This window comes from Scylla paramamosain, chromosome 4, assembly GCF_035594125.1.
Source record: "Scylla paramamosain isolate STU-SP2022 chromosome 4, ASM3559412v1, whole genome shotgun sequence".
Classification (NCBI taxonomy): Eukaryota; Metazoa; Arthropoda; class Malacostraca; order Decapoda; family Portunidae; genus Scylla; species Scylla paramamosain.
Window position 1 is genome coordinate 35,661,636 of NC_087154.1, and position 26,871 is coordinate 35,688,506.

Sequence of the window (26,871 nt, forward strand, 5' to 3'; positions counted from 1 at the left end):
TGCTTAGATTAGATGTAGCTATGTTAGGGAGTTCTTGCTCTGTCAATCTGGCATATAGTCTCAATGGCAGGTAACACACACACACACAAGGTCAAAATAGAAGAGCGGAGAGAGAGAGAGAGAGCGGGCCGGCGATCGGAGCTTCATATGGAGCGCAGCGCTGCGTGAGTTTGTACCTGTCTGGTTGCTTAGTGACGGCGGAGGAAAACTTCGCCAAACAAACTGGTTGTGGTTTCACAGTGATGAGTAGTGCACAAAGGAGGTGCTAATATATTTCGTTTATTGTAAGTGAAAGTTAGAAATTTCCTTATCAACCACCTGGTTTGATTATTGAGACTTTTCCTATCATTATATGTTAATGGCGCACCAATTTAGTTTCACTTAAACGTGCGGCATATGCTTGATTTTTTTTTTTTTTTTCTGTAGGTTTGTTACATTTGCTTACTCGTAGATCAATAACACGAGGATTGTTTCTTGTGTACTTGATCTTAGTAGATGTTAAGCATGGGTTTCAGCGACGTTCATTGCCGTATTAAATTGTTAACAACAAAGCGCTGCTTCTTCAGGGATTATCTAGCAGTTAGTCAGTCTGTGTATTTCAGTACCAGTTTTATGTAATATCCATGGCAAGTCATATCAAGTAAGTCAATATTTTCGATTTGAAAACATCTTTAAACTTTCCGCTGTAATAGCTCTATTTCCCTTGGCTTGGTTTCTTTCCAGGCAAATTAAGTTAACGATTCAAGCTTCCTTAATGTTTCAGGTACAGTCACGTGACGGCCACCGTGTTTGTGATTGATAGCTTTTTTTTTTTTTTTTTTTTTTTTTTTCTCAATAACTCATGGTGTTTTGCCATCACAAGCTGTGAACCTAAACTGTGGTTATAAGTGTAGTTGTTTAGCATTAGATGTCCAAGGAAAGTGGTCCCTCGATCAGTCTCCTTATCTTTCTGACTGATACTGTCGTAGCATCGTGCTTAGTATCGCCTATGCCATTATATTGTACTTAATTATAATTGTCATCATGTAGGTAGATGCTCCATAGTGTGTTTCTGTTGGTGCACCAACATAAGCAAGGCTGTGGCCAGCATGCTTGTTAAAAAAGGAGGCCATGCCCACCTACCTATGGACATGCGTAGTTGTCTACAGAGAGATGACTGTTGTCCTCTGCCCTGGTCGGTGTGTTAGATGTGTTGGCTTGTTTAATTTAATTTTTTGGCTTTACATATACGTAGGTAGTCGTATCGTTTTTTCATTGTTTATCCAGTTTTTTTTTTTTTCTAGAATTTTATCGGAAATATTGATTCCCAACAATTTTATCGGAAATATATTAATTCCCAACAAAACAATGGTAAAACGACAACGGGTATTATTTTAAGTTCAAGTTTAAGAACCCAACTTAAAAGAGTAGGTTAACTAGCAAGGATCGAGCAGGATCTGAAGTTCCGAACCACGGAGCGAGTGGAGCTACGTGGCCCAGACACACACGTGGGCTGGTTTCTCAGCAGCACATAAGGAGACCACTTCAATTCATCCACCAACAGCTCCCGCTTACTACTTCATGTGGACTTTCCAGCTAAGTACTCTGAGAAGGATCAGGCCTGTGTACTGTTAGTTATTTCATAAATAAGAAAGGACCCAGACCCAATCCCAGTGGCACACTGCTCATGACCTTTTTCTTTTCGGATTTCTTCCATTCACAATCACACATGGTTTCCTCTCACTCAAAAGATGACTCATTCCTGCCAAATAGAAGTTCTCCAGTGATATTATAAATTCTGATTCATGCAAGTAACTTTCTGGGTATCAAAAAGCTTTTTATTAAATCACATCAAGCATTGATCTCTGGTAAATACCCATATTATTTTGCAAATTAAGATAACTGTAATATGCTTCATATACTTTCCATTGCAATAAATTCCATTACCTTGTTTATAACACTGGTGAGACTAACGGGTCTGTAATTCCAAGGGTCACTCTTGGCGTTTTTGTTAATATCACTGTTATAGCGCTCTTCCATTTCACAGGAACCTGTATCTTCTCAGTGAGTTGTCAAGAATAATTAACAGTGGTTTTACCAGTTCCTTGGTTGCCTCTTTAGATGAAATCCATCAAGTCCAGGGGATTTGTTTCTCATTAAATTCATGACCTTCATTATATACCCCCTTGAGAAACATAGTTAACAGTGATGGGATTTGTTTACTCTAACACTTTTCCTTATGACTGTTTATTGTCATAAACAGTGTAGAGAAAAGACTCCTAGCCCTTTTGCTTTCCTGTCACATGTCTTCTTGTTCTTGTCACCTCACACATAGAGTTCTGTAATTCCAGATGCAGCCTATGTCCTGAAGTGTATGTTTCTAAAACAAGTGATTACTGAAAAAATGAGAAGTTATGGATTCTTTTTATTTAATGGAATATACATAAACTAAAGACAGATTTTATTTTCTTTGGCTGTGGGAAATTACCTTAGGAAACAGGTAATGGCAAAAACAAAAAATACAGGTAAATTTAAATGCAGTGGGTTGGGCTGTAACAGTGCATATGGCACTAACTGTGCTGCTAGTGCAGCTACCCTCAGTACTATGTTTTAAAGATTCTTGCCTCCTTTCAATCATGCTCTTGGTGTGGATGTGGCTAAAGCCAGAAAAAGTACAGGCTAGAGTAAAATCTGAGGTTCTAGTAGGAGGGACAAGCCACTTAGAGACATAATATAGGATAAAAGAATATATGTGTGAAAGAGGTCTTACCGAAAAAGAGAGCTTTGACAAACAAGGAGGCTCTTCTATGGCCACCTGTTTCAGTGATGCCTGGAGAGGAAGGGTGACAGAGAGAAGTAGTTGGAAAAGTGAATAATCAAGGAGAATTTGGAATTTAAGTTACATTTGTATACATCACACTTTAACTGAAAATCTCAATAACAGAGAATCCCAGAACACACACAAGAATATAAGAAAATAAGGGAAGCTGCAAGAAGCCATCAGGCCTACATGTGGCTGTTCCTGTATGAGTTATCTACCACTCTATTTTGGGAACCAGTTCCTTCCTATCTTTCTTAAACTTAATCTCTTCAAGCTTGAATCCATTATTTCTTGTTCTATCCTGATTATTGACTTCGAAAATTTTGCTTACATCACCCTTGTTACATCCCCTGTATGACTTAAAGCCTTCTCTCAGATCCCCTCTTAACCTATGCCAATCTAAGGAATGTACAGGTTGCTACCCCCACCCCCACCCCCATCCCCCCCAAAAAAAAAACAGGAAATTTGGTATGGTTTTTTAATTGTTGGAAACAGAAAACAGTTGTTGTTAACAGAAACATTGTTAAAATAGCACAAAAACAAATGTCAGATGTGGTATTCAAAATGCTTTCCGTGGGCAGCTGCACAGTAAAATACATGGTAAAATACATGTGTAAAATACATAATCTAAATCTAAAATTTCTTGTTTTTGTGTGGGTCACCCTGTAGATTTAAAAGTTTCAGTCTCATTTCATAAGGAATACCCCTCATCTCCTGTATCCTTTTAGTCATTCACCTTGGTAGTGACCCTTCCTGTAATATGGGGACCAGAAATGCACAACATAATCTGACCTGTGCCAAATATAACTTTAATATAACTTTGGGACTTCTTCTCTTAACACTCCCAAAAATTAATCCTAATACCTGATTTGCATTATTTCTGGTCTCTATGCATTGTTTTCATAGATAGAAATACTCCTTACAGGTTTCTGGACTTATCTTTATCTTTTTCTTGGTAACTTGAAGTGATATCCATATATATTTAATTGTAATCCATCATCTGGAACTCTTCAAATCCAGTAGTAGTAGTAGTAGTAGTAGTAGTTGTTTTTGTGAACTGATGTCAGTGTAGTGTAACACTATATATATATATTGGAATAGCAGAGGATTGACACAATGGGTTATCCATTAGTACAAGTTAAGTATTTGTTTATTTTTCTTAAAATATTCAAAATTTAAAGAACACCAGAATAGAGTATAAACCAGGTTTGTGCTGTGGCCATTCGCTTCGGGGAGGACCCTTGAGGGACTAGGCATCAGAACTAAACAGCCATACTCTGGGTTTAGCAAGTAAGTGAGGCCCAAACTGAAAGGTTTTATTGTTTATAATTTACCATGCACAATATTTATTACCATACGTTTGCAGGTTTAATAATGTCCCGAGAAACTGTAACCTTTGCACAGTCTGGGCCTACACCTGTTTGTGTGGATGAGGGCACGCTTCCTTCACGTACAGGCTGCTACGTCATTACTCTCACCTTCCCTCAGCCTACTCAGGTATTTGCCAACTTTTCACACCAGATATTTCAGGATAGTAGTGACATGGAGAACTGATCACAGACTGGAACCACAATGATGTACAAATTTATGTATGATACTCTTTGCTTGTTATATACCATACATATTTTTTGCAGGTTGGAGAAATCACCTTCAGGAACCACTACACCTGGGCTGTGGGTGTGCATGTGCTACGAGCAACATCATCCACTTCTTCATCAGGAGGTGTTGTAGGAGCTGGGCTGCTGGGTGGAGAGGCTGGGGGAGATGCAGCCTGGGTGTGGAAAGATCCAGCAGCATGGCAGGTGGGTGTGAGGAACAAGGTCATCATGCCTCATCCTCACACAGAGACTGCCAGCCATGACTTTGTATCTATCACTTGTCTGGAGGTGAGGGAAGAGATATGTAATATACCAGATATTATTACGTGTGACTTGTGTTTCATATTCTTTGCACATGCACTTAGCTCTCCTTCCCTTCTGCTATCTTTTCTTTATTATAAGTTTCTTTTGTTATTTTCAAGTTAGGTTGTGCACTTTAACTCTTTCTAATCCAGTTCATTTTATTATTGTTAGAGTCGCATTGACTGGCAAGATGTGATTGGTATGCGCCTGGTACTGCGCCAGCCATCTCCGGTATGGCGCACCTTCTTCATTGAAGAGATTACTGCTTACAGGGAACTTCCTCGTCTTCCCCCTTTCAGTGTCCCCATTATTACTCAGGATGGACAAGTAAGTAAATAGGTTTTATTACTTAAATGTTACATTGTGAGGTTGACCCTACACAACTTTTCTACTAATGTTGCAGGACTTGGATTTCATATACTTCTCACAATATGTGATCTTTACAGAATACACTATTGTTGAGTTTTCCATATCCCACAAATCTTCCTCAGCATACCAAGTCTTATTTTCTTTTTAAATTTGTTGCAACTTGCAATTAGTTTTTTCTTGTAACTTACAAATTAGGGTTTTGTATGATGTGGCAGTCTCATAACTCACAATGAAATGCATCCATGCACTGGAAATACATCCCATGGGGGGCCTGGGGAATGGGGCTTCAGTAGCCTTGGTTGGCAGCCTTACTAGAGGAAAGCAAGCCCAAAATCAAACCTCCTCCTTATCAGAAAGGGAAAACTTTTAGTTCTAGCCACTTGACTATTTAGTCTCACAAAGGAAAATAAAAATATTTGATGAAAGGATAATGAAGGAAATTTGTTTAAAATCAGTATTGCCTGCATCCCTTAGGCTATTTGCATAAATATCGTGTAAATGTTTTACTGGAGATGGAAAATTTACTTTGTTTATTTGCATTATTGAAAAATTGATAATTGTTAAGTTTTATTCATACCTTCTGATGAAATGCTTGTCTTGTAGAGCTCAAGGAATCAACAAGTGTCTATAATGGAACGTCTAGCACAGCAAACAAAATGTGCCATGCTCATTCCAGATGATTCACTTGAGGTAAGTTTCTCGTTATCTTCAGAATAAAGTATTTACTTTTATACATCTATGTACATCTTTAACAGGTATTCTTTGTTATCAAGCCTTTGTGCTCTTCATTGAGATACAGTAGTCTCTAATCTGAACTAGTTGGGGGAAAATATAGATTGAATTAGTAAAAAAGATGTGGGTGTTTCTAGCCTTTTTTGTCTTGATGTCATGGGGCAGGAGTGAGGAAGGGTGAGAGGTACAGTAATCCACACTCCTGCAAGGTTCATCCATTGTTGTCAAGGCTCACACTTGTGAAGCTCAAACTAGTTATGAGCTTCATTCAAAGCATTCATTAGTGGGAGGGAGAGAGAAGGATGGGTGACAGCCCCCTCCCCTCCCCTCTTTATCTCTTCCCCTCACCAATGAATGCTACTAGTGTTTCATGGTTACAATCTTGCCAGCCTTGACTGCGCTGGATGCACCTGAGTGTGGCCAGGTGCACATTGGGTGTGCTGTTGTGACTTGGCAGTCAAAAGGCAACACATTCATAAAATCCTTTTTCTCTGTATCATTTATATGTGAAACGTGAATGCATCATTGTATCCAGGAGTAGTTTATGTACTATATGAACACATGTGGGGCAAAAATACACACAGAGTTCTAAATGCAATGGTGCTGCACCACTTTCATGCCAATTGTGAGGACGAAATACACACTCATACAGTTTTAAAATATAGCAAGGCCATACCACAGCATCATGCCAAATGTGAGGACAAAACACACACAGTGCAGCAGCTGCAATGCTTCATCATGCCAAATGTGAGGACAAAACACACACACACACTCACAGTGCAGCAGCTGCAATGCTGTGTCATGCTAAATATGAGAACAAACACACACACACACACACACACACACACACACACACACACACACACACACACACACACACTGTAGCAGCTGCAATGCTGTGTCATGCCACATGTGAGGACAAAACACACACGTGCACACTGTGCAGCAGCTACACTGGTGCATCATACCAAATGGGAGGAGAAAATATGCACCTGTGTGCTGGTTGCATTGTTGTGTCATGCCAAAGGTGAGGACAAAACATGCAACAGTGTGGTGATTGCATTGCTGTGCCATGCTGAATGTGAGGACAATACACACACCCCTGTGGTGGTCACATTGCTGTGTCATGCCAAATGCAAGGACAAAACACACACACCCATGGTAGTCACATAGCTGTGTCACACTGAATGTGACGACAAAACACACACTATGGTGGCACCACACGTCTTCTGAAGGAGGTAAAGTATTTGTGAGAAGCTAATATATGCCTCAGTAGAGCAAGCTTACCAACCAAACCATGCCAAGCAGGAAAAGTGAAACCAATTTTCTTATTTGAATGGAGAACAGTATAGTAAGACCTGGACCATTTGAACTTATTTTAATAATGGGAAGTTATTGAAAAAAAATTTTTTCTGAAACAGGTCAACTTATTTGAAGCTCCAATTCTATAGGTTTAAAGAAAATAAGGGAAGCTGCAAGAAACCATCTGATCTATGCATGGCAGTGGCTGTATGAAACTATTATCCTCATTAATATATTTAATCTTTTAATGAATTAAAACTTTGAATAAGCTAAAGGCCTTCATGTGGTTTGGCATCATGATAAGGTAATGCTTAGCACAGCAATGCAAAGGAACATAATAGCAGTCACATGGTCATCTACTGACTATCAGTTACCTTACATACATGCATATTAAGGACATAAGAGCATTTATAAAATAGTTACTCAAAATATCTTGTGATGCCTAAGCAAAGAAACCTTTTGTAAGAATATGGTTTATATGCATGTACCAATACTTTAGTTTAAATCAAATATGAATTTATGTTTGAAATATAGATATAGATAAATGGCAAGTTATTTTCATATTTTTTTTTTCTCTGTCTTTCAGGAGACTAGCCTGAATTATATTTAGGATAAAAAGAAAAAACTGCTTGATAACAACTATGTTAAAAATGAAGATTAGTTTCAAATGTTTCAGAGAAAACTAAATAAAACATCATTAAAGATGCAATAATTTTATAACCTTGTGAAAGTAGTAAAACTAAATAAATTTCTCTGTTCAACAGGGTGGACTCTCAAATGGAGGCTATGATATTGCAGCATTACAGTACACCAGCTAGATGAGTGGCAAATATTCTCCCACAAAAACTACTTTCTTGGTAAGTGTAAAATATATGCTTTTGTAGTCTTTCCTCACTTTTGTGGCTCACTTATATCTGAGCTGTCAGAAGTGTGTGGCTTTGACTGGTAGAAGCCATACTAAACAAGCAGCCACAAAATTGAGCTGTGACTATGTAGAAAAAATAGAATACACAATGAGGTTAATGAACACCCTTGGCTAATGTCCAGGAGTAACTAAATGCTACAGTCAGCTAGATGTGGGAGCCTCAAGGCAGCCTAATATCATGCAGGTGCCAATATTTTGTTGCACATGTTACCCTGAATAATACAATGAACAAAAGTTGTCAGTGTCTCAACACTTTGATGAATGTGCTGAATCTTTTTGTTACTACATACAATTCATAGGGGACAGGTTGACAGTTGGAGGCAGTGAAAGGCTGATTATCTTTTTTGATGCTGGTCACATGCCTTTATTTCGTAAAACAAATTTCCACACAAGTTTTGAAGGAGAAAAGTTCTTGTAAACAGTGGGGATTACAGTACAGGAGACAAGTATTCAATGACTTTGTCTAAAGATTCTGTAGTTCATGTTCTTCACTGTAAAGTTGTAGTGTCCTATCTATAGTCATGATGAGGATAGATTTGTGGCACTCCAAGGTTAGCAAATTTGATAGAAACAACAGAGCACTGGAACACCATGCATTAGATGCATACATTTTGCCTGCTTTCTGAGAAACATTGACTACTTATCATGTGTAGTGGATCAGGTGGTTATCTTCACAGAGGAACCTTATTGTAAACATAATGTGACTGATAGTTAAAAAGAGAATAGTACATACAATATTATACTTCATGGAATAGAAGTGAAAAACCTTGATGTGTAGGAGTAACTTTATTTCTTTTACAAAGCAAGCTTACATATGCACTGAGGTGATTTCAAGATAACTTATTTTTTCTTCTTCTTACTAGATGTGTTTTCTTGAGATGAGGTGGAAGGAGTGGAAGAGGTATCTTGGGATGGAGCCCACTTCAGGGGATATCGACGGTAGATGGGCCATGGGGGCAGAGTCACCTGTAAAACCCAATGTTTGAAAATATGCCCAATGAGTACTCGTGCACAGATACATTACCCTTTCCCAAGTTCAGAATTATTTTTACCTTAGGTACCTTCCTCACACATACATCTGCCACCCAATTGTACAACAAAGATTTTTTTTCAAATAATGATCCCCCTCTCTTTCTCATTTGTTGGCAGTAAAACTTTTACTTTTTACCAACAGATGTCTCGGTGGATCATTTACAAGTTACTGAAAGGTGACTTCCTTCAAGCAACTCATTTGCAGGCAAAGATTAGGAAAAATGGACAAGGAAACTTTTCATAGAAAAAAAAAGTTAGATGGAATGATAACTATGTAAAATTATACAGGATATTCACTGATCTTTATAATAGTTCACTTCAGAAACTGAACATTCTGAACAAAATGTTCACTGCCAACACATTAATGTATTAATTAAAATACATTAAGAACTTTAGTAGACTAGAGAACAAGTCACTAAGTCAGAAAAGTCATGAGTTTGGAGTATTTTTATTAATTATTTTTGCAGTATACAAAGCACATTCAGAAATCATTGCTTTGTTCATTAATATTTCTGCAAGGATTTAACACAAATTTCTTAAGATATTATTAAATGTGAGAGTATAAATTATTCAAAGAAGAAAATGTTCTGTGCACATAGTCACAGCAGACTGCTACTCTTTCAGCCAAAATACATACCATCCTAAATTAGGAGGGTATTAAATTTAGATAGGCGAGTAGTAGTTATGTTGGGTGTGTGTGACATCTATCCCCTGCAGCACGTGATGGCAACCCTCAGTTTGGCTTCAGGCAGCTGAGGGAGTGATGCACGACATCATAGTTCTGGTGTGGACTTGTCACCAACCCCATGTTAGGCCTCCTTTTGTTTACTTTTATTACAAAACAGGTAAAATGATAGCACTGCATAAAGCAAACATTGGTACAAACACAATTGCTGATGTTAGTGTTTGTGCCTGAACTGCAGGGTAGAGAAATTCATGGTGGTAGCCACTACCTGCCTGAACATGCAGTTTGTGGCCATGTTGCCAGGAAAATATCACCTAAAACCATTCATGTTATCAAAAGGCAATGCTAGACTCACTAACAGGATTTTTTAATGATGTTAGGTGCATGATGAGACAGTGCTGTCATTTAAGATACTGTTTTTTCCTGTTTTGTAATAAAAATAAACGAGAGACCTAACATGGGGGCAGTGACAAGTCCACACCAGAGCTGTGATGATGTGCATCACTCCCTCAAATGCCTGCAGCCAAATTGAGGGTTGCCATCATGTGCTGCAGGGGACATAGGAAAGATTTCATATATACATACAGAACTACGCACCTATCAGAATTTGATACCTACCTGATTTAGGATGGTATTATGTATTTTGCCTGATAGAGTACCACTTTGCTGTGACTATGTGCACAGAACATTTTCTACTTTGAATAATATGTACCTTCAGCAGCAGTATCTGCAGAACCTAGTGCACTTTCTCTCTCTCTCTCTCTCTCTCTCTCTCTCTCTCTCAGCCATAGACCCAAAGTATGTCCCCCACAGTATGTTTACACACCACAGTCTCTCCATCCTCTCTTGGTCACCCCTCCCCATTCTCTCTCTCTCTCTCTCTCCTATGCCATCCTCATGGTCTAGCAGATTAGAAGTCACTATCAGGATTTTTCCTCCTTTGAATGGAAAAACTGAACCAGGGCTACAAAGCAAGATATAATAATATACAATAAATAAGCTTACCAAACAGGCCAGGAGAAACCCAGCTCCCAAAGTGAGCACTGTCATGGAGAAGTCCTGAATGTAGTATCCATACAACCATCCTACTACCTGGAAAACAAAAAAAAATTTTAAGATTGTGGATAAATGAAATCTTGATAAAGAGTATAAAGGCAGTATCTCTGAGGAACCAATAATGCATTAAAAAACCAAGTAGAACAGTAAAAAGGACTCTCTCTCTCTCTCTCTCTCTCTCTCTCTCTCTCTCTCTCTCTCTCTCTCTCTATGTAAATACACATTTTCAATCCCTATTTCATGTTTTCTTTGGTCCTAGTATTCTGGCAGCCAATCAGTATTGCCTAAAAGTGTATGTATGAATATACAGGGTAGAACAGGAGTTTCTACAGATATTGCCAGGCAATGAGGTGAAAGTACAGGTTAATTTAAGTCAAAAATGTTCTATGCACATAAGTATTTTAAGGCACTGTTTAGCTATGGTGTGAATGAAATTCAAATGTGGCCTAGCAACATACAACAGCTAGGCCAGGTGGGCAACCATGGCAGAGAAACACCATATCCACACACACCACTCATTTGCTACTAGCCTCGCTCCTTCCCACTTCGTGCCTGAGCAGACAATGCAAGATGCCACGCAACTTATTATTTTATTTATCATTTATTACATCCATAACCACTGTAATGTTCATCAGTAAATCACCTCTGTTGCTATCACTGGAAACCTCCAAAACTTGTAGAAATCATGACTAAACAATTCACAATTACACCAACGGACATCAAGGTCTAAGCATTCCACCATAGTTAACTGCCTGGCCCAGCTGTTGTATTTATCACACTTGAATTTCACACCATGGTTAAACATCGCCTCAAAATGCCTATGTGCATAGAAAACTTTTGACTTAGATTAACTTGTACTTTCACCAGTAGCAATATCCACAAATTTGTGTTACACCCTGAATTTGCATTTCAGTATTACTATTTTACAACTCCCATAAAATCAAAATAAAATAGAAATAAAAAAAAAAATAAAATAAAATCATATTAATTGTAAAGTCTGGTCACAATATTATGCAAACAGGTTTTGCAATACTACATCATCTGGTCTCGGCTGTGGATTGTGAAAAAGGTGAATAAATCTTGGATATCTTCAGTCATCTCTGATTAACCTGCAATATTCCCATCATAAAAGAAATAAAATACCTATCTGCATTTTCTTAAAGTGTTTCCACAATGAACATCTACCAATCTAATGACATAGTTGGGATGCAAAAACAAAATGGAGCCAGTCACATCTGTAATAAAAAGATCTTGGATAAGTGAAGGAGGCTACCAGCACAGGCCACCATAGCATGCTGTCTCACAAGTGGACTCAAGTGCTATTTCCATCTCATTGCCCTTCAAGCTGGTAAACACAACCACTGTGACATTCAGGTTTTCACAGTTTAGCTTCTCCATCTTTAGCTTGATAAGCTGTGCACTGACTGCCCCAGCCTGAATTTTAATCTGGCCTACGGATTCACAGCCAAGTGCACTAGCCTCTGTACCACAGACAGGATGGCAATATGATTATTATTATTTTATCTCTCTTAAGAATGGGGAGTGGCTGACAGACAATTCATACCTTTGCTGAAATTTTTAATGCCCAACCTGCTTGTTTTTTATTTCATTACCTCACATTATACAGCTCCAAACACAGTTTTTGGATCTCGGCCCAATGTGGTTAATCCTGTGACATCACCACCAGCTGACTAATATGCGCTTATAATATTTTTTATCATATGGGAGGAAACAATAAAAAGAATTTAGTGGGCATTAACCACTCCCCCTCCCCCTGCTCCATCTAAATCCAGCCCTACTTCAACCTCTCTTTTTGCCACAAGAATGCATCTCCTGCTATCTTCTATCACTATTTTCAAACCAACTGTTCTTTTGACTTAGCTAACTGCATGATTCTTCCTCTCCCTAATTATATAATTATCCTTTCTATCATTTAAATTTACATTTCATCACAAACTGATTGTGTATTTCAAAGAAAACACATGACAATAATGACCCACTTACCCCAAATGCCACCACAATAATCTGGAACAGTCTCTCAGCCAACTTTTGACCCTCGAAGTCCTGTGGAAAGAAATTAATTTATTTTAAATTGCTTAGTACTTCCCTATAACAGGTATCAATGATTTACTTTGTTGAAGAAATCACACACACACACAAACGCACACATGCCCACACACGCACATACACACAGCACACACAGATTAGACTTAGCTTTAGGATAAATGTTAAGTATTTCCCCACCCCCTCTGTATATTTTCAGTTTGTTAACTGCCTAAAAGAATAAACCGTTTATTATTATTATTACACACACACACACACACACAGTGACAATGGACTAAAAGAGTTGAGGGTTTGGAACACATGGAGTACTCAGAGAGAGAGAGACTGAAATCATTTAATCTTTTCTCTTTTTATTGTAGATTACTTTGCAATAATCTTACAAAATGTTGGAAAATTTTTCATAACGGTACAATAGAGCCGAGTGGCATTTTTGCCAGACCACTTCAAGCAGATACAAGGGGACATCAATATAAAACTGTTCATACAAGAACCCAGTTAGTGTAGCAAAAGGCTTTTCAGGAACAGACATGTTATGCTGTTGAATGCTCTGCCTCAATCAGTTGTTTCCATCTCTAATCTTAATACATTTAATAGCGCTCTCTCAAATTTTCTTCAGGAAGAAATATACAAATATTTCTAATTTGCTGCATATGATGCACCATCCAACTTGTAATATCATTAGCTTCTTATGTAATTATTGTTTACAAGGGCTGGTGCATCAACAGAGTGCAGTTTCCCTGCCTTTGCCTCTGGTGGTAAGGGTCAGGGAGCCCACCAGACAAGACCAGGTAAATAGACACACACACACACACACACACACACACACACACACACACACACACACACACACACACACACACACACACACACACATACAGGTAAATGTTTACAAGAATTCCCCTTTAATTTGCTGTTGAACACCATGATGATATAGTATACTTACTGTAGCATGTCTGTAAAAGTTTTAGACAATGTTGAAATCCATGAAAGAAATTAGCCAACCCTTGGGAACAGCCTAACCTAGCCAAACTAAACCTACCTAACCTAGCCAAGCCTATCCTTGGTTAGTGGAAGACATATTTAAAGAGGCCAGAATTCCCAGTTAAAGGAGAGTTGTCTTGAAGCTGCAACGCAACCAATTAACTCAACCATATGGGATGCCTCTCTAACGTGTGCCCATTGTGGTAAATGTTACATGAAGGAACTGTCATTAGAAGCACATTAGCTGAGAAATACTACTACTTTAAAATACTGAAACACACACACACACACACACACACATACACACACACACACACACACACATTAAAAGAACGTTTTATTTGGATTCACTGCACTGTAAAGAAATTTAAACTGCATGTTGAGTGTGTCGGTGAAAGAATATACTGTCATGGCTATGATTCCCGAAATACTGAGTACCGCAAGTCAATACACTGGGAATGGGAAGGAATATATTACAGTTGTACGCTTGGAGGATAAACATCTGTCGCTTTTCCCCACAATTACTTCCGAACTAAATACTTACCATGTGAACGGAAAATCCCATAACGGTGTCCATGTTACTCGGACAGCCGCTTGGAAGGAGAGTAGGGTGCAATGAGTCCCGGTGGACTGAGGCGGGAGGCAGCTGCAGGCACCAGGCGTCGTGTCACTCCGCCATTGACTGGTGTCACCTCACCGCTATAAACAATCAAATGACCTTCTCTCATTCTGCTAGAATGTGATATTTGGTTATCTTATTCATAAAAAAAATATATGTAAATATTCCAAAGATCATTTATATGCTTTCATTATTTTCAGAGAAATTCCTACTAAAAATAGAGCTTTACATGAATTATAATTTAGTAAAAAAAAAAAAAAGATTGTCTAATTAAGGAGTGACTTTAAATACGTAGCTTTGGAATGTGAAAACAATAAAATCTATATGTATTCATGTAAAGTAAATTTGTTGCATTGATTAAAAACTTCAAAATTGTGTATATGGCAAGACGTCTTGTGGGCGGCAGCTCATGGTGACGTCATCAAATGTCTCTAAGTAATTGACTGTTAGAATAACAATGTCCTTCAAACATTATGACTAAGAGTGTTATAGACCTGTATGCAGATAAATATGTACTGGCCTCCTCGAACATCTTAATAAGCAAAGAGATGGAGAGACCCAGTGGTCAACATTCAACATTTCTGCCACACAACCAGTCAGTTGGGCCAGGCTCGTTTATGACAAGAAGCAAGCATTCAGACAGATAGACTGACAACACAAGCATACAAACAGAGCCCACTCCTTCTCTCAAAACTACTACTCCAGGCTAAATTAATCTTTATCCATCCCTACATACAGTGGGAGAATGCATGGTAGATAGGAGACAGGGAAGGGTTATTCAATTCTCTTCCAGTGTTCATAAACTGGTTTCTGTGCACTTGAATCACAGTACATCACCATACAGCCTGAATATGTTATTGTAAGGGTGCAGGAAGGTGCATTTTAGTTTTACTCACCTCAGACTGAAGCATGTATCATTGGATTTTTGCACTTGTATAAAAAAAAAAAGTCCCTAAATTTACTCATCTTGTATAATCAGTTTCTTGTATATTGGATGCTCATATAACAGGACCTTCCTGTATATATATATATATATATATATATATATATATATATATATATATATATATATATATATATATATATATATATATATATATATATATATATATATATATATATATATATAAGCACATAGTAATCCCTCCTGTATCCAGTAATACCATATCCAACATCACCTATATCTGAGGGTCTTGACTGCCCAGCCAGGCATTCAAATTGCATGCCACTGCATACACTGGCCAGTAGTGTGCTGGTCTGGTATCACACTTATGAGCTCATGTTCACCAATGTTGCAGTGAACTTTTCACATGAGTTTTCTATCTGCTACAGGCATCATTTTTGTTCTGACTGGTGTTCTTGTTGTCTTGATCTCCAAAGTTTACTACCACTCAAGAGGCAGAGACTGGTTCTGACTCTAGAGAAGAAATGGGAAATCATTGAGAGGATTAAGTTGGTTTGGTCAATTGTCTGTCTAACCCTAGACCTACATACAGTACAGCATCTTCCACAACACACTGTATAACCTCCACAAGAACAAGACAGGAATAAGCAGTACCAGCTGGACATTGGCAAGAAAACCTTGAAAAGAATGTTGCTTGAAAAGTTATTATATGCCTAATTATGATTCAATCAGTGAATCAACATGAACTTGGATTCACCAACAGCATGCTGCAGGCATGCTAGCAAGGGGTTATAAATGCAGCTGGGAAGTTTGCTCAGCTGCATAATATGAAAGACTTCCAAGCCTCTGTTGGTTGGCTGTCCTAATCCAAGCTTTGACTTGGGGTTTCTAATAAAGTCTCATGGTAAAGCTCTGGATACTAATGAAGTGGGAGTTGATTATTTTCTCAAGTTTTTCCACTTTGAGAAGGAGAGCTTATGACTGCAGTCTTCTTGCATCATATCAGGGATTTGCTATATCCAGGAGATCCTATGCTTTTATTACCCTGGATACAAGAGGGACAACTGTGTATACATTTGTATATAGTCCTCACATTCAACATGATGCAGCAGCGCACCAGTTCAATCTTGAATGTTCCTAAACCAGGAAGCGTCTGTATATGTTTACACACACACACACACACACACACACACACACACACACACACACACACACACACACACACACACAGACACACACAAATAACTGTTTTGATGTAATCTTACATGCATGATCTGTATAATGAAACCAATGAAAAGAGAAATAAAAAATAGTAATTTCTACTTTCAGAATATGTTAACAGAAATTTATACATGTCAAGATTAACACAGCATATAAGTTCAAAATCAATGGCATGAGCAACACAATATCAGGATGGCCAGAAGGGTCATAATTCTTGATGCAACAAAAGAATACTTCTAATAGTCCTCTGAGCGGACCTCCACAACCTGGCCCTGAAGCTCAGCAAAGAAGTGATCCATGTTGCTGTCTGGGACACGTTCTGATGAATGTATAACATAACGAGTAGTCTCATCTGTTTCAATTATATGAACAGGCCTAGAGGTGATCTTGACCACTTTGCCATCCCTCATGATCTGTGTTTGCTCCTCTACTGCTTGGTGAGGGGTGGCTTCTTCTGCCAGCCTCACAGCATGGATAGCCTGTGCTGCTTCTTCCTCTGCTGTAGCTGCTTCATGGCTGTTGGCTAAGAGACTAGGTGAGTTGAAGGTGATATAGGCCTCAGGATTATTTATTTGGCCATGTACAGCCAGGTGAGTAACACACAAAGGCTTTCTCATGAACCCTGCACAGCACACTTTACACTCGTACGGTTTCTTTTCTGAATGGATGAACATGTGGGCATTGCGGTTCTCCCTGGAGGCAAAAGTCTTCTCACAGACCTGACACTTGTGGGGCTTGTCTCCTGTGTGTTTCCTGATGTGCCTCCTAAAGTAGTGTGGATATACAAAGGTGGCACCACACATCTCACATTTGTATGGACGATGACCAGTATGGACACTGTTTATGTGATAGTCCAGAAGTCGCTTTCTCACAAAAGATCTCTGGCATAACTCGCAGTGATAGTTTTTTTCATGGTAGTGTGTGGCTTTTATGTGTGTGAGCAAATTGCTCCGCTGCCTAAAAGTGGAACCACAGATTTCACACTGGAATGGTTTTTCCCCTGTGTGGGTGAGAATATGTAGTTCAAGAGTCTTCTGAGTTGAGAGTGCCTTGCCACACAGCTCACACACATAGTTTCTTGAACCTTCATGAGATCTTAAGTGTGTGTTTAGATGATAACGGGTATAGAAGGATTTATTACACACATGGCAATTGTGAGGTCGGTCACGGTCCACATGTATCTTGAGGTGAGCTTTGAGGCGATACTTAGTAGAGAAACTCTTCTCACATTCTTCACACTCATAAGAGTCTAAACGGTCATGTACCTTTATGTGATTTCTGACAGCAGCCTTAGTAAGGAATTGTTTGTGACATTGGGAACAAGAAAATCTTTTGCCCTGCTTTTCTTCTTTCACCAACACCTCTTCTACCACCTCCAGCACATCCTCCTGCAACTCCATGGCTACATCATCTTTGGTTATGGGTATTTCCACCTCCTCCTCTTCTGCCTCAAGAGCCTCTATCCTTACCAAAGTTTCTTGGGAGTCTTCAATAGAATCCAGATCACTCTGAAAGATACAAAAAAAAAGGAGAATCAGCCACTCCATACTGTTAAAAACCTAAAAAATTAATTCTTCTACTCCTACTTTTACGGAGGGAACAGCATTTAAGAGCTTCTTTTGCATTTAAAAAAAAAATTTTCTAATACATTTACTTTTTTCCCTTGGCTGGTCTCCTTGATAAAAAAGAAAAAATACACATTAGTCATACTTTTCAGTGATTTATTTACATACTTATATACGTGTTTTTCGGCATATAAGACATGCTGTTTTTCCAAAAATGTTTCCCAGAAACAAGTGGTAGGGTTCCTAGAATGATTTGCAATTAAGTATACAATTTACAAATATTGATATATACATGTAATTATGATAATAAATTACAAATATATTTAATCAGTACATAGTAAGCAAGTCTGTCTGCAGCAGCTGTGTGCTATTGTAAGTTCTAATGACACCACAACTTATGCCACCATGTTTATTAACAAGTGATGACAGTGATGGCACCTACTGGTTAAGCAGTGGTGATAGCCTTGTGTTAGGGGTGATAGCAGGTAGTGTCAATAGTGGAGACTTATATTACTAATAGTGATGACTGATAATCTTAGTGTTATTGGTTGATAGTGGTTAGTGTTAACACTGCCAAGTACTGATGGTGGATGTCAGTGTTGATATTTGATAGATAAATACTGTAACTTAGAGTTTCATAGTAACTTACAAAAGGGTGTCAGTCTAAATTTTCAGGATTCCTGTGCCTGAAATATTATAACCAGTACATGAGTACTTAGTGATCTGTCCTAGTAAATGGACCAAGAAGTGAAAGTGTGAGACATTCAGCTGGGGAGTCTGGGTTACCTGCATTTATATGATTTTTTTTTAAATTTGACCTACCAAAATTGGGGTATTCCTTAAGTGCTTGTGTGCCTTATGTGTTAGAAAAATACTGTATAATTCCTTTTCTCTAATTCTTATGAGTAAACCATCAAAATAGCACTGCCCATGCCCTTATATTATTCAGATCAACAATCAGAGATGAATATTCCGAACAAAATTCACACTGAAAATGCAAATTCCCAAACAGTAACATTAACTTCCACAATTCAAAATCTTTAAATTTTTTGTTTCTGCAGACATACACACAAATACAAACCATTTGTAAAAAATGTATTTGCATAATGATCTTACTGGAATGCTTCAGATTTCAATGAGTCAATTTGTATTCAAATTCAACCATTTTCTATGAATACTTATAAGATAACATTAATCATGGGTAGATAAAAAAAAATTGTATGAAAAGCTGATGTTCCCTTTATAGGATAACATGTATAGATTAGATATACACATATATACATAGAAAGTATTAAATCCTCATACAAAGATGCAATAGATTTCAGTAGAAGCAGTAAAGGAAGAGTCAAATAACTAGATCTGGTGCCATAACACAATCCTGCTCACCATGATATCCTCCTTTTTGATGGTTTGGAGAGGTGTAGGAGATTTTAATCTTTTATGTAAAGTCTCTTCCTCAGGTGTCTCTTCTAACTCCAGTTTCACCAGACAGCTCTCTGAGGCCTTCTTTGTTGGTTTAGTTTTTCCCCTTGGCCGTCCCCTTCCTCGGCCACGCAACCGGGGACGCCCTGGAGGTCTTCCTCGTCCTCGGCCACGTTTACTGCCTATTGAAAATTGTTTTTTCTTTTCTATTTGTATATACTACATGGAACTATTCTTCACCCACCAAATGTCCAGCATAAATAAAAATAAACGAAAGAATAAGTGATCTAAAAAATATCCTGATGACCATCATTTACTGAGAATAACACAACATAACATGTATATAGGCTGTCAAAAGTAGCACCCAGTTTCTCAGAATTCATGCTAATGTTGTTGCTGATGTTGTCAATGTAACCAAAATGTTGTAAATACCTTTCTATGTTCTTCAAGTTATTACTGATAGTTTGGGAGTTATCAAATCTGTATTTGAATCATGAATTACCTTTCAACAAATCAACACACTGTAGCTGTGAAACATTGCTACAAATGCACTGGACACCAATCATCAATTACATGCAGTTTAGCTGAGAAATTTTATATTAACCCAGACCAAGAAAGAAACATTTGTTCAATTGTTGGGAAATTTGAAATAGGAGGATCAGCAGTCACTACAAAGAAGTCCAGTTGTCCAAAAAACAGCAAAGAATGTAGCTAATGCTGAAGAAGTCACCAGGAGACTGCAGAGAACTCCACAAGTTAACTCACTAATTATTTGCAAAGATGGGAGTGAGTCAGTCAAGTGTTATCCATACCCTTCACCAAAGAAATTGGAAACCTTACATTCCTCTTTGAGAAAGGCTGAATTTCACTCTGACTCTGCAGACCAGTGGGGGGCAGGGTTACCAATCTAACACAGAAATCTCATTGAGATTCTTACTCTGAACGGAATGTACATAATCACACACACACACACACACACACACACACACACACACACACACACACACACACACACACACACACACACACACACACACACACACACTGTATAGTGATTACATCATGATCATCTTTTAGAGCATCATGAAAACGTCAAGAAATTAATTGCTCATTAGGATAGATCATTACTAGAAAATTAACTTGGACCGGACACTAAAAATAAATGCATGCTAGACATTACCAATTAAGCTAAGATTATCATGAAGACTCAAGTATGCTATGGTTAACCTTGACTGTCCTACCATAACAAATACATCTACTCACTGTGTGAGGGCATGTCAAAATTGGGATCATCATCTGAGTGAGAAATGGTGGAGGAAGGTTTCTGGTTCACTTCTGATATTGTCCTCTTGTACTTGTTAACAATTACCTGGAAACATACAAATAAATCTTAGTTTTCTGAACAATATTCTTAATTTCAATACATGGGCAAAATTATATGATCTCAGGTAACTTTGAAGTCTTGAGCATGTGCTAAAGATGTGCTATACACACACACACACACAAACACACACAAAATAATACATTCCAACTGCAACACTATATACTGCAAATACAAACCTGCTTCTTATTGATTACTTGTTCTTCTAAGGAATCAATGTCATCTATAAGATTGAAACATTTACTGCACACAATATTGGAGTGGACGGTGGTTTTCTGTAGCTGTTGGTTTAAGATTTCTCCCAGAACAACACTCAGTTCCTGTCTCCGATGACTTGTCACTATCTGAAGATTAACACAGATAATGCAGTATTACATGGAGATATGGTAAATCTAGTATATTTCTGCTTATGTTTACAAGATTTTTACATATAATTTTCCTTGTAAATGAGGCAGTGTCCTATAAATGAAACTGAAAATAAACTCATTTAAAAACAATAAATACATTAAAAGAAGTCTCATTTGTTAAGAAGCATAGAATTGTGTATACAAAATTATAACAATTATACATTCTTTCATATGGACCTCCCTCCAACAAATGCTGTGTCTTATAAGAAGAGAACTGACAGATTCCACAAGAGGAGAAAAGTTTTTTTAATAAATACAAATTTTAAAATGAAATATGGAGTGAATATGTGCAAAAGAAGAGAGTAGGTAGGTATAAAAATATTTTCTAAAGAATTTAGATAAAATTTGAACCATGTAATATTAGGAACAAATGCACAGGGTAATATTACTTTATATAAAATTCTAAAATATAGAAACTTCCAAAATCCAGGAGTTTAAATAATATGACCAAAAGATTTATAATTAATATAATTCCTCACTGAGTAAAGAGGTTATCTCTAACAATTCAAATATTGCCACATGCATGACTTGAATTTTTGTGCAAACTATACATTTTAATGCAGGTCCTCCTTTCTCACCTTTCCAGTGAAGAGAGGAATGGCAGATCGTGTTGAGGCAGATAGTTTGCTGTTGCAGATCAAGCAGTGGGGCACACTACTGTTTGCATCTGCTCTGGTTTCTTGTACTACTCTCTGTAAATAATTATATGGAGAAGTATTATCATCTTAATCTTAAAAGTATCAAATAAATCTATTCCGATTACTTTCTTCCAATTTCCTTCACGAGTCAAAACAACAGGAGTGTGCAAACAATATACAAAAACTGAAAGAAAACATGATAACTTTGCTTAAAAAAAAAAACATATATATACTAGCCTGTGTTTGTTGTTCACCATGAAATATCAGAATGGACAACAAATAAAAACACACAAATCACAAACTGATATTTTAGAAGTAACTTTTGTAATTACCTTAGTCAAAACAGTATGGAGATGAAGTTCTGGAGAAGGAAGATGGACATATATTCTGCGTTCAGACCGAACACTTCCACAACAAATGTCATCCTGGATCATCTTGGACCATTTTTCCTTTTCGCAGTTTGTGTTGCTCTCAATCTGAAGAGAAAGGAAAGAGTGAACACTATGTACATATTTCTTGTGATTCCCAAAAGGTATTTCAATACAAGAATCGTGAGCTGTAATCATTCATCATCAATCAAGATGGTCCCAAACAGCACATGAACATGATGAGTAAGTCAGCTTACAATAGTAGAAATTGTCAGTAAATCTATTATGATGAGTAAGTCAGCTTACAATAGCAGAAATTGTCAGTAAATCTATTATATCTAAAGAGTTCACAATCCATACTTTTTGCACCAATGAGGTTTATTGTAAGAATAAAAGTAATACCATCCAAAAATTCTGTCTCTGAAAAGTTATCAAAACACATGATTCAAGTGACATCACAAGAGAGCATATCTGACACATACTTCTTAAGAGTAGTCTTTCTTTGTTATCAGCTTAATCCTTATAATTTGACCTAGTATTTATTTCAATAGACCATGAAAGTGTGATTTAAAGCAAATGATTATATATTAAAGAATCAGAAACAATGGTATAAGAATTATTGTTTGCATTACTTTAGATACCAGCTAAAAATATAAGAACATCAGAGGCTACAACTTGAAGACTGTACCCACAATATTTTGGAGGGGACTCAACTTGCAAAACAACCTACACATGATTATTTTTACCTTGTAGTCTGGAAACTTGATGACTTCCTTAAGTACCACTTTGGCAGGACAACTGAGATTCTTAGAACTGTCTGTGGTAGTTTTCTGGTGATGTATAAAAATAGTTTATTAGTTGAATATCCCTGTGAGTAAAACACAATCATTATAACATGGCTCATTTTGATACAACCTCCCTTTCCTTCTCTCTAGATAAATTTCTATGCTTCTAAATTAAACACTAAATCACGCAAACCAGCTAACTTCACAGCCAGGGAAACTGACCTTGGTACTGATACCATAGTGACACAACAACTCCTTGGTGGCCAACACAAGGAAGGGAATTCCATCAAATTCCAGTGGTTCCCCCATGTACTTGTCTCCCTCTTCCCATAATAGCTTGCATTCTGCCTCAGTCCATGCTGAAAGCAACACAACACCATATTGTATTAGTATGAAGCTGATTGATGATTTCAGCTATTCTTGTGAAAATATACATTTTATTTCATCCTTACTTGAGAATAGAAGCAGGAGCATGAGTAACACATATGACACAGGTGCTAACAATGATTTAATTCTTTGAAGTCCAAACTTCTATAGTTAATGTCATTTGTGGTAATGCCCTATTGGAAATGAGGCAAAATTACAATTGAACTTTGGGTAACTTTGGCTTTGCATGCTCTAACTGCATGAGTGTTTTGTTAAATGAGGGAGCAACACAAGTGACATCCCAATCTCTTCAATTCATGTTCAAATAATGAACATGGCTGGCAAGGATGAGAACAATGAGTTGCTGCCACTGCCTACCACAAGAGCTAATCAGATAGACTTTACATAAAGCAAATTAAGAATAATTAACTTATATATATATATATATATATATATATATATATATATATATATATATATATATATATATATATATATATATATATATCAGTAAATTTTCAGGTTTACACCATAACTATCCTATCCCCCTAACCTAGTCAGAGGGCTGCACCAACCTGGTCCACCCCCAGGGATATTAACCTCACCTAATCTAACCTAACCTAAACTAAACATTTCTGACTTGGGCAGAACAAACTAAGTATTGTTCAATGCCTCAAAACTCATTTCCCTATCTATCAACTTGACACAGTCTTCCAGATAACTTTCCCCTCTTCTTCAATGAAACTCAACTGTCCCCTTCTTTTACAATGAACATTTTCAGTCTGCCCTTTACTTATAATCTAAACTGGAAACTTCATATCTCATCTCTAGCTAAAACAGCTTCTATGGAGTTAGGCATTCTGAGTTGTCTCTGCAAGTTTTTCCCAACCCCCAGCTGCTAACTTTGTACAAAGGCCTTATCTGTCCATGTATGGAGTATGCTTAAAATGTATGGGAGAGTTCCACTCATACTGCTCTTTTAGATAAGATGGAATCAAAAGCATTTCATCTTATTAACTCCTTTCCTCTAACTGACTGCCTTCAGTCTCTCTCTCTCTCTCTCTCTCATTGCCACAATGTTGCATCTCTTGCTATCTTCTACTGCAATTTTCATAACTGCTCTTCTGATCTTGCCAACTGCATGCCTCCCCTCCTCCCATGGCCCTGCTGCATAAGACTTTCTTCTTTCTCTCATCCCTATTCTGTCCACCTCTGTAAGGCAAGAGTTAGCCAGTACTCTCGATCATTCATCCCTTTCTGGTAAACTCTGGAACTCCCTGCCTGCTTCTATATTTCCTCCCTTCTATTACTTGAACTCTTTCAAGAAGTTTCAAGACACTCATCCTTTAATTTTTTGATGACCGCTTTTGACCCTGGGGACTGACACTTCAATAGGTCATTTTCTTTTCTTAAAGTTTTCTTCCCCATGGCCAGTGCCCCTCCTACATAAAAAAAAAAAAAAAAAAAAAAAAACCAGGCCAGTGCCCCTCTGGACAACCCTCAGGGATACTAATCTAACCTAACGTAACCTAACCTAACCTGGCCAGGACACCCTCTCAGAGATACTAATCTAACCTAACCTAACCTGTACTATGGGATCGGGTCTAAGGAATTTTTGGGGGGAAGTGCCCGTCTCTATTTTGAAAACTATGGATTTCCCACAGAAACTCGGAGATAAAGTTTCTTAAAATCCAGTAAGGTATGCAAAAATCACTCCTAATGTTGTAGATAATGGTGTAAATCTGAAATAATACCTGTATTTCTAATAAAGTTGGGAATTTGGAACAAATTTACAACTACAGCTCATGTCACAAACATTTGCCTTTGATCGTGCAAAAAACATTATGAGGCGGATTCTCTATTTACGAAAGGGCTATCTTGAGTCCCACTGTGAGGGCCAGTCAAGGCTGCATGGCAGTGTTGGCCAGATCAGGCTCACATGCCGGGCACCAAAAAACAAACTAAGCAAAGCTGTGTACAGGTCTCAAAACTGCACTTCCGTTGGCTTATAACTATTCACCTCCATGATATGAGTTTTCTTGTCACATTATTAATACAATAAGCCCAGGAGGATAAAAATAAGGCCGCCTGAGGAGACCACTAGGGGTACTCACCAGAGGTACCGAAGGAAGGATCATCCTTGTCGGAGGTGTAGCGTGTGCCTGTTCTGTCTTCATGTGCCTTCACTTCCTTCTCTGCCTCCTCTAGTGTCAGCCAGTAGTCGTGGTGGCACTTGGGAGGCTTAACATCGTCGGTCCCGGAGAGGTCAGCCATCTTGCCTTGGTAACACTACAGCCGCCCCGCCACTGTAGGGCTCACTAGGGGTTACTATACGTTCTTGTTGATACGATTGAACTGATACGTTTATGATTATTTAATGGTTGTTCTGCCAGGGTTCTGCCAGGCCGTTCCCGAGGTTGTCCTACGTGCCCTTGTGTCCTGCGTGACTCCCTTTTTAACAGGCCACTGTTGTTGGGGCGTGCACAGCGGCATAGGTGATGGGTATCTTTACTAAGATCATAATGAGATGCGACAGATGACATAAAAATAATCAACTGATATAAACATATTTCGATGACTATCACAATGTTGCCAACTTATCAATCATGGGTTTGTTTTCGCTCCAAAGTGCAGTGTTGCCAGATACATACATTGGTGGATATATATATATATATATATATATATATATATATATATATATATATATATATATATATATATATATATATATATATATATATATATATATATATATAGAATGCGTTGCTGATTCTATCAACAGGAACCTAGGCTTCGTTAGGCTCCAATAATTACTACCTGAAACATATAACATAAATAGAAAGTTGTTACCTGATGCTAGAAGAATACCATAAATGTTTTAACCTAAAGATATTACGTAATGCTAAATACTGGTATCATACACAAACAACTTCGATCGACATGAAGTGACTTTTTTTTCATAGTCACTTGGTACAGGGACCACATCCCCTCATCCATTCAACCACTCAACCACCCCTCCAATCCACTTACCCATCCATCCATCCAACCACTAACTCCCATCGATCCATCCATTCAACCACTCAACCACTCAACTACCCCTCCATTCATCCATCCGACCACTGACTCCCATCGATCCATCCATTCACCCACCCATCCATTCACCCACTTACTATCTACCCACCCACCAACACACTCACTCATATATCCACCCACCCACCAATCCACACAACCATTTACCCTCTCATCCACCTATCCACCCAGTGACTCGCCCATCTACCCATCAACCAATACACCTATCCACAATCCATTCATCCATCCATCCATCTCTCCAATCATCCACTCATTCAT

The 26,871-nt window shown here is 37.9% G+C and overlaps 3 protein-coding genes across 6 annotated transcripts; 1 reads left to right on the plus strand and 2 right to left on the minus strand.

Annotated features, from left to right (window-relative positions):
• Nucleotides 1-3: 3 nt before the first annotated feature.
• On the plus strand, nt 4-11,895 carry LOC135100042 (nicolin-1-like). Of its 3 annotated transcripts, none has more exons than XM_064002903.1 (7): nt 4-284; nt 4,167-4,297; nt 4,435-4,686; nt 4,873-5,028; nt 5,674-5,760; nt 7,869-7,961; nt 9,204-11,895. In XM_064002903.1, the coding sequence occupies exons 2-6, from the start codon at nt 4,175-4,177 to the stop codon at nt 7,920-7,922; spliced, it is 672 nt and encodes a 223-aa protein (XP_063858973.1). In that variant the 5' UTR covers nt 4-284; nt 4,167-4,174; the 3' UTR covers nt 7,923-7,961; nt 9,204-11,895. The 3 variants fall into 3 exon arrangements, with proteins under 3 accessions (XP_063858973.1, XP_063858972.1, XP_063858971.1); XM_064002902.1 differs by lacking the exon at nt 4-284 and adding an exon at nt 299-1,579; XM_064002901.1 differs by lacking the exon at nt 4-284 and having other exon boundaries at nt 300-4,297.
• LOC135100043 (signal peptidase complex subunit 1-like) lies at nt 8,801-14,553 on the minus strand. Its single transcript, XM_064002904.1, has 4 exons — nt 14,392-14,553; nt 12,807-12,866; nt 10,752-10,838; nt 8,801-8,995 (listed from the first exon to the last, which is right to left on the minus strand). The coding sequence occupies exons 1-4, from the start codon at nt 14,422-14,424 to the stop codon at nt 8,870-8,872; spliced, it is 306 nt and encodes a 101-aa protein (XP_063858974.1). The 5' UTR covers nt 14,425-14,553; the 3' UTR covers nt 8,801-8,869.
• Nucleotides 14,554-16,686: 2,133 nt separating this feature from the next.
• Nucleotides 16,687-26,090, minus strand: LOC135100046 (zinc finger protein 582-like). 2 transcript variants are annotated; one of them, XM_064002917.1, is made up of 9 exons: nt 25,638-26,087; nt 23,380-23,516; nt 23,119-23,202; nt 22,337-22,480; nt 21,945-22,058; nt 21,139-21,303; nt 20,842-20,947; nt 19,543-19,760; nt 16,687-18,099 (listed from the first exon to the last, which is right to left on the minus strand). In XM_064002917.1, the coding sequence occupies exons 1-9, from the start codon at nt 25,795-25,797 to the stop codon at nt 16,828-16,830; spliced, it is 2,400 nt and encodes a 799-aa protein (XP_063858987.1). In that variant the 5' UTR covers nt 25,798-26,087; the 3' UTR covers nt 16,687-16,827. The 2 variants fall into 2 exon arrangements, with proteins under 2 accessions (XP_063858987.1, XP_063858988.1); XM_064002918.1 differs by lacking the exon at nt 23,380-23,516 and having other exon boundaries at nt 25,638-26,090.
• Between the last annotated feature and the right edge of the window lie 781 nt (nt 26,091-26,871).

What these genes read in the sequence shown, in the direction of transcription:
- LOC135100042 (XM_064002901.1), top strand. Translation starts at nt 4,136, where the DNA reads ATGCACAATATTTATTACCATACGTTTGCAGGTTTAATAATGTCCCGA. An exon ending in CCTTCCCTCAGCCTACTCAG is followed by an intron (nt 4,298 to 4,434) that starts GTATTTGCCAAC and finishes TATTTTTTGCAG; the next exon opens with GTTGGAGAAATCACCTTCAG. An exon ending in TTCCAGATGATTCACTTGAG is followed by an intron (nt 5,761 to 7,868) that starts GTAAGTTTCTCG and finishes TCTGTTCAACAG; the next exon opens with GGTGGACTCTCAAATGGAGG.
- LOC135100043 (XM_064002904.1), bottom strand. Translation starts at nt 14,424, where the DNA reads ATGGACACCGTTATGGGATTTTCCGTTCACATG. An exon ending in TGGGATTTTCCGTTCACATG is followed by an intron (nt 12,867 to 14,391) that starts GTAAGTATTTAG and finishes TTCTTTCCACAG; the next exon opens with GACTTCGAGGGTCAAAAGTT. An exon ending in TTATTGTGGTGGCATTTGGG is followed by an intron (nt 10,839 to 12,806) that starts GTAAGTGGGTCA and finishes TTTGTTTTCCAG; the next exon opens with GTAGTAGGATGGTTGTATGG.
- LOC135100046 (XM_064002917.1), bottom strand. Translation starts at nt 25,797, where the DNA reads ATGGCTGACCTCTCCGGGACCGACGATGTTAAGCCTCCCAAGTGCCAC. An exon ending in AAGTAATCAATAAGAAGCAG is followed by an intron (nt 20,948 to 21,138) that starts GTTTGTATTTGC and finishes GTATGTTTCCAG; the next exon opens with GTAATTGTTAACAAGTACAA. An exon ending in TCAAAAAGGAGGATATCATG is followed by an intron (nt 18,100 to 19,542) that starts GTGAGCAGGATT and finishes TGTATCTTTCAG; the next exon opens with AGTGATCTGGATTCTATTGA.